The following is a 14,956-nucleotide window of genomic DNA, read 5'->3' as shown; positions in this document are numbered from 1 at the left end:
ACTCCTCCCATTCTTTGTGCTGTTGTTGTACATTATACTTCTACATATGTTATAAAGCACACAATGTATGTTACTATTTTTGCCTTAAGCAGTTCCTTTTTTATTATGGTAAAATGTGTATAAAACACAGCTTGCCATTTTAACCATTTTTAAGTGTATAATCCAGCAGCAGTAACTACATTCACAGTGTTGTGCCACCGTCACCCCTATAAGTTTCTAAAATTTCTCATTACCCCAAACACAATCTGCACCCATTAAGCAATAACTTTCCGTTTCCCCTTTGGCCCCACACCCTGCCAACCTCTAATCTGCTTTTTGTCTCTGTGAATTTGCCTGTTCTAGATATTTCCTATAAGTGGAATTGTATAAAATTGGTCCTTTTGGGTCTGGCTGATTTCAGTTGGATAAGTTTTGAAATCTGGAAGCATGAGTCCTTCACCTTTGTTCTTGTCTTCAAGATTATTTTGACTCTTCTGGGTCCCTTTGAATTCCGTAAGAATTTTAGGATGTGTTTTTCCATTTTTGCAAAAATGTTGCTAGGATTTTTTGATAGAGATTACATTGAAACTGGGACTGCTTTGGGTAGTATTGTTATCTTAACAATGTCAAGTCTTCCAATCCATGAACGTGGAGTCTCTTTCCATTTATTTTTGTTTCTTAAAATTTAGCAGTGTTTTGTACTTGTCACTGTACAAGTCTTTTCACCTCTTTGGTTAAATTTAGTCCTGAATATTTCATTCTTTTTGATGCTATTATAAATGGAGTTGTTTTTTTCAAGTTACTTATTACTAATGCATAAAAATGTAACTTGATTTTTTTGTGTTGATTTTGTATCTTGAAACTTTGCGAAATTTGTTTATTATTTCTAACGTGTGTGTGTGTGTGTGTGTGTGTGTGGACTTTTTTAGGGTTTTCTAAGATTAGGTATCTGTGAATAGAGATAGTTCCCCTTTCCAATTCAGATGCTTTTTTCCCCTACTGGCTAGAGCAGCCAGTTCCATGTTGACTAGAAGTGGCAAAAGCAGGCATCCTTTCCTGTTCATCCTAGGTGGGGAGTTTTCAGTCTTTTACCATTTACTGTCAGGTTGGCTGTGAGCTTTTCATATAGGCCCTTTGTCATGTTGTGGAAGTTCCCTTCTCTTTATATTTCATTGAGTGTTTTAATTATGGAACACGGTTGGGTATTGTCACATACTTTTCTGGTACCAGTTGAGATTATCACCTAGATCTTTTCTTTCATTCTATTAATGTGGTTTATTACATTGATTTTCATTTGTTGAACCACTCTTGCATCCCTGGGATAAACCTCACTTGGTGATGCTGTATCATCCTTTTAATATGCTGCTGGATTGAGTTTGCTGATAATGTAGAGGATTTTCAAATCTGTATTTATAAGAATTATTGGTTTATAATGCCCTCTCTTGTAGTAGTATCTTTGGCTGGTGTTCATATGAGAGTAATGCTGGCTTTGTTATGAGTTAAGAAGTGTTCCCTCTTCTTCAGTTGTTTTTTGTTTGTTTTTTTGCGGGGTGGAGAGAGTTTGAGAAGAATTGATGTCAATATTTTAAGTGTTAGAATTCATTAATGAAGCCATCTGGTCCATAACTTTCCTTTGTTGAGAGGTTTTTGATTACTGATTCTTCTTACTTATTCTGGGTCCAGTCACATTTTCTTTTTTTTTTTTTGAGTCATATTTGATAGTTTATGGGTTTCTCAGAATATGTTCATTTCATCTAGGTTATCCAATTTTTTTAATATGTTGTTGTTCATAATGTTAATTTATAATCCCTTGTATTAATATGAAGTCAGTAGTAATGCTCTCTTTCATAGCTAATTCCAGTAACTGCAATCTTCTCCCTTTTTTTAGTCATGTAACTAAGGTTTGTCAATTTTGTTGATCTTTTTAAAGAACCAGTTTTTGGTTTAGTTAACTTTCTGTTTTTTCAATATCTGTATTTTATCTACATTTTGTTAGTTTCTAGCATTTTCTAGCTTAGGATCTAGTTTGCTCTTTTTTTCCTGATTCCTTAAGGTGTGCAGTTAGTTTATAGATTTGAAATTTATTTTTTAACATAAGTGTTTACAGCTATAAATTTTCCTCTGAACACTATTTTTGCTTAATCCAATAAATTTTGGTGTGTTTTTTCCTTTTCATTGATCTCAAGGTATTTTCTAATTTACCTTGTGATTTCTCCCTGACCAATTGGTTTAAAATCTGTATTGTTTAATTTCTACACATTTGTGATTTTTCAGTTTCCCTTCTTTAATTAATTTTCTGGCCTCATTTCATTGTCATTGAAGAAGATACTTTGTATGATTTCAATCTTTTAAAATTTATTGAGACTTACGTGCCCTGATTTATAGTCTATTATGTGCACTTGAGAAGAATTTTTATTCTGCTGTTCCCGAGTGCCATGCTCTGTAGGTATCGGTCAGGTCTAGTTATTTGTACTGTCCAGTCCTCTGTTTCCTTATTGAGCTTCTGTCCACGTGTTCTGTTTATTGTCGAAAGTTGGTATTGGGTATTGAAGTCTCCAACTATTACAGAGCATTTGTTGGTGTTTGTTGCTTATATTTTAGGACTGTTGTTTTGTGCATATATTTTTATAATTTATATCTTGATGAATTAAACCTTATATTAATATATTCTTTAGTATTCACCTCTTTTAACCTTTTGACTTAAAATATATTTTTCTGATAACAAGATAGTCACTCCGAGTCCTTTGCTTACTGTTTTCGTGGACTGCCTCTTTTCGTCCTTTTACTTCTCGCCTCTTAACTTCTGTTGATCTAAAGTGAATCTCTTGTGGGCAGCCTATAGGTATTCTAATCCATTCAGCCAATCTCTGTCTTTGATTGAAGAGGTCAGTCTATTGACATTGTAAATAATTATTGACCAGGGATTTGTTTCTGCCATATAGCTATATTTTTTGTAGGTGTTACATGTTTTTTATTTCTCAGTTTCACCATCACTGCCTTTATTGTGTATTTAATTGATTTTTTGCAGTGTACCATTTTGACTGCCTTCTTCTTTCTCTATATTCTTTAGGTATTTTCAATGCGATTACCTTGGAGATTACGGCTAACATCTTAAGCTTATAACAACCCAGTGTGAATGATGCCAGCTCAGTTTTAATAGTTTACATGCTCTCTGCTTCTCTGCCCCACCCTCTTTTATTGTGTTACTGTCATATGTTCTATCTTTGTGCACTCTGTGCCCACCAATATCAATTTATTGTTTTATGCATTTGCTTTTTAAGTAAAAAAAAGTATTGCTCTGTATCCCCTGTTTTCTATAAACTGGTAATTAAATCTAGAGACTCAAAAATGATCAGTTATTTTTTACAACAATAAATCAAATAGTCAGTGTTACTGATTTTTCTCTTTCATTGTTTCTGGCTGAGAGTTCAATTTCAGCCGACATCCATTATAAAGCTTCCTTCTGAGTTGGTTCCCTAATGGTTTTAGTAGCCATCTGTGACGGTTACCATGGTCCGCTGTTTTATTAGAGGTTGCAGAGTAGTGGTGTCACGTCATTCATTCATACTGCTGTTACTTTTAATCTGCTTTTAAAAAGAATGTTATTTTAGAGGTGCTTTAAATCTTTATACTTTCTCCTTCATATTTTGAAAGGTTATCTTTCTTCTCAGGGAAAGAGCCTGACAGAAACACAGAACAGAAGAGACTCAGTAACTCTGAACCCTTTTAACGACATTCCAACATTTTGCTTTCACTCCATTTGGTCTCTTTACCTCTAAAGTCTAACCACCAGGAAAGTAAGAGAGCCTTTTATCTAAAATTTTTATATCATTCTCCAACCCAGGAAAATGGTCATCACTTTGGGGAGCTTCTTAAATCATGCTTTTACTTAATTCTGCAGTCGTTCAAATTCTAAATTAAGGCATTAAAGGCCAGGGATTCTGTTTTTTCTGTTGCCGTATAACATCACCCCAGAGCTTAGAGGCTTAAAACAACAAACACTTATCCCCTCACATTTTCTGTTGGTCAGAAACCCAGCTGCAGCTTAGCTGGTGGCCTCCGACTTAGTCCGCAGCAAGGTGGTAGCTGGGGTGCCTGCCAGCTCAGTGTTCTCCCCTGAAGGCACTGCTCAGAGCGGGTCTGCATCCACACTCACTCACTGGTTATCAGTGGGGTTTAGTTCTTCTTAAGCTGTTGCCAGAGGCTTTCCTCAGTTTCTTGCCACGTGGGCCTCCTTATAGGGCAGCTCCCAGCATGGCAGCTGGCTTCTCCTCGGAGCAGGGTAGTGAGAATGAGAGCAGGAGTGAGCTCTCTTTGTACCTCATTTCAGAAGTTTCATGGCACCACCTGTCATGTGCTTTCATTGGAAGTAAGTCACTTAAGGCCATCCCACATTCAGAGTGGGGCCGAAGAGGCAAGAGGCAAGGATCACTGGGGCCAGCATTATAGAGACCACGTATCACAGACTCCAGTGTGTGTCACCTGATGGCAACTGAGCCTTTGACACATTCCATATAGAGCTTCTTGTTCTTTGATGTTGAAAATAGCATCTTTGTTGTTGAAAGTCTGACTGTAGTCTACATTATAGAACTTAGTCTCTGACCAAAGCGAGCCTTATTGGGTAAACTCTCTTTGTAGCAATATTAGAGCATTTTTTATTGTGATGCATTCTCTTATTTTCATTTTTTTCTTGCAGCCCTGGTTGTTGTTACGAAACAGCCATGACCAGGTACTTCTATCACGGCCGCACAGAGACCGTGCGGCCATGCACCGTGGAAGCAGTCAGGTGGTGCCAGTCCATGGAGGAGCCGTCTGCCAGTGTGAGTGTTTAAGAAGACAAAATTAACGGGTTTTCTTTGTCCTAAGGGAGCTTTGGCCCTTAAATAACCTAGCTTTAATCTCAGTTCCCATGCATCAGTAAAATGCTTTCAGACACTTTTTTCTGAAGTTTTCAAAAACATTCGTGTGTTCCTTTGCCAGTGAAGTGTATACTTGGAAAGAATAGGAAACGGGACCCTGAGAAGAAGCCCATTAGTGTCATTCTCTAGGCAAAGCGTCTTCAACACTTTGCACATTTCACTACTATTGACCGACCTTCGGAATAACACCAATAAAATTCAGCCACTCCCAAGTGCCTCTAAAAGGAAGCTTTTCTTTCTCTCCTCCCCTTCCTCCCCCGTCCCTCCCTCTGCTTCCCTTCCTCCCTCTTTCCCTCTTCTTCCTCTCTTCCCCCACCCCCTGCCTCTTCTTTTTCTTGTTTTTGACATAGCTACCAGTCACTGATACCAAAAGAAATTCTCGGCTCAGCTTCTTGGTGTTAGTTTCTGACTCACTGCCTTGAGCAGATTACCCCATGTGTTCAAGCCCAGGTCATGTGCCCAAATCCTAACTGCAAAGAAGGCTAGGAAAGTGAGTAAATGCACTTTGGAAAAGGCTGCCTCCTACCAAGGCTCGCAGAGTGGGATGTCCTCAAACACAAGAAAAGAATTCAGATGCTGAGTAGGCAAAATTTCCACCCCTCCCTTCTTGCCCTACTTGCATTTTCAAGATGGGCCTCTTTACAATTCAGAACTAACTCCTCAGAGGCCTCTCTTCGACCACCTTATCTTAAAAGATCTTCAGCCTGTTGTCATCTGCACCTGATTCACCCGCTGTTTGCAGTGAAAAGGGCACCAGGTGTTAGACTGGTAGAGTCAGACGTGACCTTGGTTCAACAACCTCAGCACTTGAGTTCTGGCTAAGAAAGAATTCAGAGCCAAGACTAAAACTTTAATAGAAAGTTTATTTAGAAAGTCATAGAAGTAGAAGAAGTGACCTGTAGAGGTAATGAGCCAGCAGAGGTGCGCAGGCTCAGAGAAGAAATTACAGAGGCAAAAGGAGGTTCCTTGGAGCTCAAGAGAAAGAAAAGGACAAGAAAAACACACCTAGAGGAAGGGGATGGGGAGGTCTGGGCTCCATAGTGTGAGCCACCTTAAAAGGAAGCTTTTTTGTTTGTTTAAGGGTGGTACATTTTTATTTTTATTTTTTAAAATATATTTTATTGATTATGCTATTACAGTTGACCCATTTCCCCTCCACCCCCTTCCCACCTGCATTCCCCAACCTTAGTATAACATGTCCATGGGTCATACATGTAAGTTCTTTGGCTTCTCCATTTCTTATACCATTCTTAACATCGCCCTGTCTATTTTGTACCTGCCATTTATGCTTCTTATTCCCTGTACCTTTTCCCCCATTCTCCCCCCTCCCCATCCCCACTGACAACCCTCCATGTGATCTCTATTTCTGTGAATCTGTACCTGTTCTAGTTGTTTGCTTAGTTTGTGTTTGTTTTTCTTATTTTAGGTTTGCTTGTTGATAGTTGCAAGTTTGTTGTCATTTTGCTCTTCATATTTTTCATCGTCTTTTTCTTAGATAAGTCCCTTAAAGATTTCATATAGTAAGGGCTTGGTGATGATGAACTCCTTTAACTTGACCTTATCTGGAAAGCACTTTATCTGCCCTTCCATTCTGAATGATAGCTTTGCTGAATAGAGTAATCTTGGATGCAGGTCCTTGCGTTTCATGACTTTGAATACTTTAAAGTCCCTTCTCACCTGCAAGGTTTTTTTCTTGAGAAAGCAGTTGATAGTCTTATAGGAACTCCTTTGTAGGTAATCGTTTCCTTTTCATTTGCTGCTTTTAAGATTTTTTTCTTATCTTTAATCTTAGGTAATGTAATTACAATGTGCCTTGGTATGTGCTTCCTTGGGTCCAACTTCTTTGGGATTCTCTGAGCTTGCTGGAAGTCTGTTTCCTTTGCCAGATTAGGGAAGTTCTCCTTCATTATTTTTCCAAATAAGTTTTCAATTTCCTGCTCTTCCTCTTCTCCTTCTGTCACCCCTATGATCCGAATATTGGAATGTTTGGGGTTGTCCTGGAAGTTCCTAAGCCTCGCCTCATTTTTTTGAATTCTTATTTCTTCATTCTGTTATGGGTGAATTTCTTCCTTCTGGTTTGTGGTGCTATATGTGGGGGAGGGGTCCAAGAGGGAACAATGTCACTTACTCAAATCACTTCCCTTGCTACCCACAAACAAATTGGGCCCTTCTGGTGCTGATTCCTGGGTGGGTGGGTTTGTGTACATTCTAGGACCCCGTGTGTCTCTCCAATGAACTCTCCTGTGAGGCTAGGAGTTTTCCCTGCCACTACAACTGCCACAGGTTTTTTCACTCAGGTTTTGAGGCTTTATTTCCCCCACGATGGAGCCCTGGGTTGTGTAGTTTGTCTGGCTCCCCAGTTGTTCCTCCTGGTGTATCCTCACACAAAAGTCTGCCAGCCGCCTTGCCTTGTGTCCTTTCCACCCTGGCTGCCCATCTTCACCCCTCCTACCAGGCTGGATGAGTGTTTCTTCCTTAACTCCTTGGACTTCCATACAGTTCGGTTTTCTGTCACTTTGGGTTGTTTTCTGTTGTTAAATTTGTCATTGTCCTTCTTTTGGTCGTGCCAGGATGCACAGTTTATCTATCAATGCCTCTGTCTTGACTAGGAGTCCAAAGGAAGCGTTTCCTAATGTGGCTGAACATTTCTGAAATCACAGATTCTTGTTTTCATATATTAGAACCAGAACAGCTTTATATGTTCTGTTTTATACCTATCTTTTGGAAGCCTTTAGACAACACGGTAGTTCCTTCCCACTGCTATTTTGGCATTGCATTTGTTTCTTTACTTTTGATAGGCATTGTATATATTAATTTATTTTAGTATTAGAGAGCTGCATCATTATTATTTTTGTATAACTATTCTTTAGTTTGAAATCAGAGTTGCTTCTTTCTTTATGCTTGATAATGTCATTTCATTGCCTCCCACAAGTTCTTGTTCTGTTCCAAGAGAAAAGTAATCAAGATGCAAGGCGTATGGGACAGGAAAAGCAGTGGGAGGAGTGAGGGAAACACACAGAAGCCTGTGTCTCAAGATCTTCCTAGAAAACCTTTTCTCTCCCAAATTACCCAAACCCCAATTACTCTGAACTCAGGTTTTTTTATTTGTTTGCTTTCTGTACAGTTTGTTATTGAAGTGTCTCTTGCTTTTTAACACAGCTTCATGAGCAGCAGGAAAAGATGTTACAAGCTTTTGCAAAACATGATAAAATGATGAAAGATTGTTCAACTGGAAAAGGTACTTATATTGTAATTATGCTGACTTAAAAAAAAGCCTTTCATGCTGGAAAGCTTTTCTGACTTCAGCTGTGGGGTTCCGTTGCAGGGTTTGACCGTCATCTATTAGGGCTGTCACTCATAGCGAAAGAGGCAGGCCTCCCGGTCCCAGAGCTCTTCACAGACCCGCTCTTCTCCCGAAGGTAATGAAACGTAGTGTTTGGTAACTTGACCAGTTCATTTCTTTTTTCCTGAACGTTGAAAGCTCTTCAGAAACAGTGGAGAGCCTCATATAACATCTTTTTGTGTGTGTGTCACGCAGTGGAGGAGGTGGCAACTTTGTTCTTTCAACAAGTCTGCTTGGTTATTTAAGAGTCGGGGGAGCGGTGGTCCCCATGGTCCACAATGGCTATGGCTTTTTCTACAACATCGGAGATGACAGGTGAGGCCGTGCCTTCTATTTTCCTGTGTTCTAGGGTAAGGAAGCTGTCGCTTTTGTTTGAATGTCTTCCTACACTGGGATTCTGATTGTATTGTCATCTGTCGCTTGCTAATGGGTACTTATTTTTACCACTTAGGTATTCAGTGTGTAATTGTTTCTCGGTCCTGCTTCTGAACCAGTCATTTAGGTGTTTTGTACAGAATACCATTTAAGTTTGACTTAGTGATCATATCATCGTCATCCTCAAAAGTCAGTACACATATAAACATCTTTGTTCTACCCAGGGTATTTTTGGTAAGTTCAGAAAGAAATTTGACAGCCTGTACCTGTGGGCGGTTCATGTAGGCCTAGTAGTAATGAGATCAAGACAAGAGACTAGATAAATTAATTTATATTAAAAAATAAGTTTTACCAATTTAGATGCATTTCATTTGGCTTGTACGGGGTTTGAGTTATGTTTACAGAAAAAGTAAAAGAAAACATAAAACCTGGTAGGGGAAAGGGAGATGGAGAACCAGGTAATCTAGAGCTGATAGGAAAGCATGGCCGGCTTTATAAAAAATACTGTGGCTACAGTCAGCACGTAAATAAGTGAGCAGGCTTGGAGGCACTTCAGATGGAATGGGAAGATCTGGAATGACAATATGTATGACAAAGTTCAGTTTATACTGTATTTTTATACTTTTCCTTTTTTAAAGAGTTTATAGTTGGTGTTATTTTTTTGAAATGTTATCAGCTGCTTCCATGTCAGATGTGATGGTCTGTTGTGCTTGCATTTGTTGATCTGTAAGTCCTTGGATTATGTGTTTTCATAGTTTGTGTACATTAATCTACAAATTAAAGGATGAACTATAACGGTTCCATATGGATCTTACTGATCAGAACAAAGTGTCGGAAGGCTAAAATTATCACCATAGACAGGTAATAAGTAAGCAGTCTGACATATTGCCTGACAAGTAGTGGATTCCATATTACATGCGATAAGAGTTTTTGCCAGATATGCCTTGATTATCTGACTGCTTGAAAAATACATTTTTAATGATCCTGGGCCAGAATTTTCATTCTGTCATTCAGAAAATACTTAGTAAAAACGTGTGGTGTGCCAAGGTGCTAAGGACGAAAGACAGACAAGCTCCCCTCTTGTATAGATTTTATTTTCTACTTGGGAAAGAGGGACAAAAGCAAGTGAATAAGCAGGATAACTTCAAAGAGTGATGAATGCCGGGACATCTGCAAGTTGACGTGAGCGAGACTAACTGGCAGGGAGAAGGAACACTGCTGTATAGAGAGGGTGGGGCAAAAGTAGGTTTGCAGTTGCAAGCACACAAAACACAAGAGTTTATTCTTGTATTGTTATGTATTAATTACTGTATTCTTTTCCATACAATGTAAACCTCCTTTTGGCCCACCCTGTGGTGTGATCAGGGACATTGTTCGAGGAGTGGTAAGGAAGCTGAGATGTTACGGACCTAACATCTGAATGGACCTAACCGTGTGAATAGTCGAGGAAACAGCTCCCTGGAACCTGGTCACTGCTTTCCACCCCCAGTGCTGTCACCGAGCTGAGCCACTCCCTTCTCCCACTCAGGTTATTGCAACAGGTCCCCCTGGGCTCTTCTCCTTTCCACCTTCCCCTCCCTCCAGGTCATTCTGTCTACCCAGCAACCCCAATGGTCCTTTTTAAAATGTAACGCTAGTCATATCACACTCTTCTACTCAAAACCCTCCAAGGGCTTCTCGTTTTACTCACAGCGAAATCCAGATCCTCGTGTGGGACCCTGCATCTGACCCCGTGTCTGCGTCCTCCAACTGTCCTACTATCGCTCTGGCCACACTGCTCTTCCTGAACCTCGAGCACCCCAAACAAGCTCCCTTCTCGAGGCACTGACAGTCACAGTTTCCTCAGCCCTAGTACTCTCCTTCCTTGTAATAATTTGTGAGAATCACTCCCTCACTTTATACAGAGATTTGCAGTCACCTGAGAGGCCTGCCCTGAGCATGTGAAATACTGAAAGCACTTCCCCCTGCCCCACACATGCCTGCTGCATTTAACACTTAAAACCACCCAATATGTGTGTGTACATTATAAATGTGAGAATCTCCCATCCTAGATTATAAACCCACAAGATTTGTTTGCTGTTATATCCCCAGCTCTGTAACATGCCTTGCAAATATGGTGTACTCAGTAATATTTTCACGTGACATTGTTGTATGTAAGTGTACAAGTCCTGGGGTAGGGACAAGCTTGGCCATTTATAAGGAAAAAACAGGCAGTACTGCTATAAATCAGCAGTCGAGTGGGAGAGTGGTAGAAGCAGCAGCAGCAGTGGGAGAGAGGTGCAAGAGCTAAATCCTGTAGGCAGCGTTCTTAATCCTGAGTGCACATCAGGATCACCTGGAAAGCCTTAGCAGTACTCCTGGAGAATACAGATTTGGCTGGGGCAGTCTGTTGGTGTAGGGCCCGGTACCATGGTGAGGACTTTGGATTTTCTAGGAATAATGGGAGGCATTTTACCAGTTTTGAGCATGAATGTTACATGTTGTATTTACATATGAAAAAAACAGGCTGCTACGTGGAATACGGGTTAAGTAGACAGTGGCACAGGAAAGAACGAGATGAGGGAAGTCAGATGAGGGTGGGTGGAGCAGTGCGGGTGTGACGGGAGGGTGGAGAGGAGTGCAGGGATTGGAGAACACGGTTTGGAGGTGGAGCTGGGAGCACTTGATCACAGATTGCTGATGCTGATGGTGGCATTTCATGGGATAGAAAAATGAGGGGAGGAACAGGCTTTGGAACATGTTAGGGTAGAATAAAAAATTGTTTTGTCCCGATCAGATGGCTCATTTAGTTAGAGTGTTGTCTTGTACGCCACAGGGTTGCGGGTTTGATCCCCAGTAGGGACACGTACATTGATGTTTCTCTCTCCCCCTCCCCTCCCTCATCTTTCATCTCTCTCTTAGATCAATAAATACATCCCCAGGTGAGGATTTAAAAGACTTGTTTTGTACATGTTGACTCTGAGCTAATGCAGGGATTCATTATATTTATATAAGAGAGGACATTGGCCTGGAGGCAGTTGGACCTAGTGTGGAGTCAGAGCAGAGGTCAGGACTTGAGGTGTTCCTCCACGTCATCACTGCGAACACACCCAGCGTGGTTTCAGGTGGAGCGCACAGGCACTGTCCGGAAAGGATTTTTTAAATTGGTTGTTAAGTGTGAAAATTACATAACTTCAAGAAAATTGGTTTAGTTTGTTAAATAGCATTTTATTTTAAATATTGCATGCTCATTATAAAGATTTTGTAAAATATTGAAAAATTTAGATCATATTATAAATATTTTGGTGTCCTTTATTCTTAATATTATTTCAAGCTATTCCCAGTGCCATTAAAGATATGCTTTGAAATGCCTTAATGGTTGGGTAATGTCTAGTCTTAAGGATTTCCATAATTTATCTAACCTCCTACCTAGAGCTTCCAGTTCTTCATTACTACAAACAATGAAATATATCCATCCTTATTTCATCACATCATTGCCAACTCTAAGCATTATAAAACATTCTTTACAATTTATAGGAAAAAATAATATACCTTGAGTTTTTTAGTGATGACAACTTTTTTTTTTTACTGGTATCTGTGTACATTCTTTTGTGAAGATAGTTATTTCTTTAATTTAGAAAGATAACTGATTTTTTATTTTTATTTTTATTATTTTTTTGATTTTTTAAAAATTCAGCTTAAATAAGAATGTTGGTCTCTGCAAAGAAATATACTTAGATGTTGCTAAGTATTTGAGAATTATGTGCAGTATAGCTGGAAAATGGCAAGTTACACGAAAGCACTAGGTAGAAACAAGGCAGGAAGGACTTTCTGTAGGTTCCTGAGTTCTGTAGCAAATATACTTCACTTAGATATTAGCTTCATTGGTATACACTGGGCCAGAGCATGTTCTCACTGCACTCTGCTTCCCTGAAGTACAATACATGTCAGCACTGCCTTTTTTAGTGATGAGAAAATCGCACGGTTGTCCACCATGGATGTCAACCATTTTGGTTGTCCACCAAAATGTTGTGTAAGCTTCTTCGTTACACAACATTTTAACTTGAGCTTAATGCATGTTTTGCTATTAAAAAATTTGAATGTCTGGAAAGCAGAAGGCTAGTTTCAAAAGAGTCAGTAGCCTGATTTCTGCTCTGAGCCCACAGAAAGCCCGGCTTCTTTCCTATTTCCTTTAGCTTCTGGGGCCACTTTTACCACTTGCCAGATGGGAGATTTCTTCATCAGGAGGACCTAGAGCAGGGGTGTCAAACTCACTCTCACTGGGAGCTGCAACAGCCTCACGGTTGCCTTCAAAGGGCTGAATGTAATTTTAGGACTGTGTAAATGTAACCAGTCCTTATCGAGGGGCAAGGAGCTCGGTGCCGGTGCCGGGTAGAAACAAGGTGCAGGGGCAGATAAAACAAGGTGGAGGGCCGGATTCGGCCCACGGGCCTTGTGTTTGCCACCTGTGACCTAGAGGGAGGTGGTAGAAGGTGGGCCTAAGAGAGTTTCTTTCTGGCTTTCCTAGAAATAGCTTTTTTCTCCTCTGTTTTATTATTTTTTTACTTTCTTCAAGTGCTATATTTTTCTTTAAAAATAGTTCCAGTTTCATTGCAAAACCATGACAAGAATTCATGTTCCACCTCATTCTACTTAGAACACATTCAGGGAGGTCTTTTTTTTTTTTTTTTTTTTTTCCGGTTTGCTTTAGTTTATTTTAGAGATCCGTTTGTTTTAGTGCAGGAAGACCTTCTTCTGACTACTCTGGAGCCCTGGATAGTTTCTGTTCCCTTTTGTCTTAGTCTCTAGTCATGTAGTAAATTAGGTGTTCCTTGCATTATGTATACCTATGGCTTTACTTTCTATTGTGTCAGGTGATGTTTAATGTCAGCAAGAATTCATACTTTACATATTAACAGCGAGACAGAATAAAGGTCATATTGTTGGGAGCCCTTTTGTGCTGTGATTTTTGCATAGCATTTCATCATTTATTATCTGTGCTTCACAGGTTGGTTGTGACCTGTACAGCCTGGAAGTCCTGTCCGGAGACGGATGCAGAAAAGCTGGTCCAGCAGGTTTTCCAAGCATTCAGTGATATGATGCAGCTGGTGACCTCTGCTTCTCTTTAGAGACTGGTTATTCATGAAGCACCCACCAAAATAAATCATTTAAACTGGGTCTTGGGAGTGGGCTGGTGAAGTGAGATAGGGAGGAATGTTGACCTGAAGGAAATGTAGAAATTAGTAGAGCCATTCCCTCTAAATTTATTCTGACACCGAAAGTAGAAGTATCGGGTTTTAGCTTTCTCCGATGCAGCAGCAATGCAAACTTTTATGCAGGGAATCCAGAACTATGCAAAGGTTAAGGTAATCCTCAACAATGCAAATCTACAAGTTTTATCGATGTAAGTCTAACTTTAACTTAAATATTTTTATAGGTACCTGTATAGATTATAAATTCTCTCCCCGAACATCCTTGTAGAGCAGTGATTTTCAACCTCTTTCATTTTGTGGCACACACAAAATAATTGCTAAAATTCTGTGGCACACCAAAAGAATGTATTTTTGCCAGTCTGACGAAATAACAGGTCTACTTTTGCTTCGTTCACACAGACGGCTATTGTTGTGTTGGCTCTTGTCGTTTGCTTACTTGACGGCCTGAGGGAAAAGAGGCCCAGTGCCCCTGACGGAATAAAGAGTCAGGTATGGCATGTTCTGAAAGCGGTTGCTGTGCACCGGGTTGGAAACCGCTGTTGCAGAGTCTGTCTTTCAAGCACTTCAACATTTCCTAGTTGCCAAAGGGTACAGAATACATGACTGGATGCTTATTTCCCTGGAATCAGTGTCTTTCGCAGTCACCACGGGGACACAGGCTCACTGTGTCAGGGACAGTCCCCTGCACTTGAACGGTGATTGACAGAAGCAGTCTCCCTCGGACAGACAGAGGAATTAAACTGTAGGAAGATTTACACCCTCTGACACACACATACACAAAACCCTAACACAATTCATTTTAGTATGTTATTGTAAGTAGTTTTGTGAATGTAAAATTAAAGCACTTACATATAAAACTAGATGTCAGGATTAATGACATTAAAAGGATTAAATGTGGAACGATATTCTCAGGATTACGCTTTTTTTTCCTCGGTTCAATTTTGTAGTTTCTACCCTCAGAAAATAAAACTTAAAATCATATAGCTTCTTGTTTTTTTGGCTGATTCATTCCAGGTTGACTTTATACTTTCTGATCTGTTACATATTGTTGTGTAATAAATCATTGCGCCCAACTTACTGTCTCCCAACAATTTATTATTTCCATGATTGTGCCCGTTGACTGTGCCCTTTGGAGTTTCTGCCGGTCT

The 14,956-nt window shown here is 39.9% G+C and overlaps 1 protein-coding gene across 3 annotated transcripts in view; it reads left to right on the top strand.

Annotated features, from left to right (window-relative positions):
• CROT (carnitine O-octanoyltransferase) overlaps positions 1-14,788 on the top strand; it is a 45,948-nt gene extending 31,160 nt beyond the window's left edge. For all 3 annotated transcript variants that reach the window (XM_037066130.1, XM_037066131.1, XM_037066132.1), the window contains 5 exons: positions 4,676-4,799; positions 8,058-8,136; positions 8,224-8,317; positions 8,437-8,556; positions 13,604-14,788. In XM_037066130.1, coding sequence (XP_036922025.1) covers positions 4,676-4,799; positions 8,058-8,136; positions 8,224-8,317; positions 8,437-8,556; positions 13,604-13,724 — 538 coding nt within the window. In that variant the 3' untranslated portion in view covers positions 13,725-14,788. The remainder of the gene's footprint in view (positions 1-4,675; positions 4,800-8,057; positions 8,137-8,223; positions 8,318-8,436; positions 8,557-13,603) is intronic.
• The last annotated feature ends 168 nt before the right edge of the window (positions 14,789-14,956 follow it).

The sequence above is a fragment of the Sturnira hondurensis genome, unplaced genomic scaffold, assembly GCF_014824575.4.
Source record: "Sturnira hondurensis isolate 20B ecotype Veracruz unplaced genomic scaffold, ASM1482457v3 Scaffold0016462, whole genome shotgun sequence".
NCBI lineage: Eukaryota > Metazoa > Chordata > Mammalia > Chiroptera > Phyllostomidae > Sturnira > Sturnira hondurensis.
Note: the sequence above shows the minus strand (reverse complement) of the source record. Positions and strands in the feature narration are given on the sequence as shown.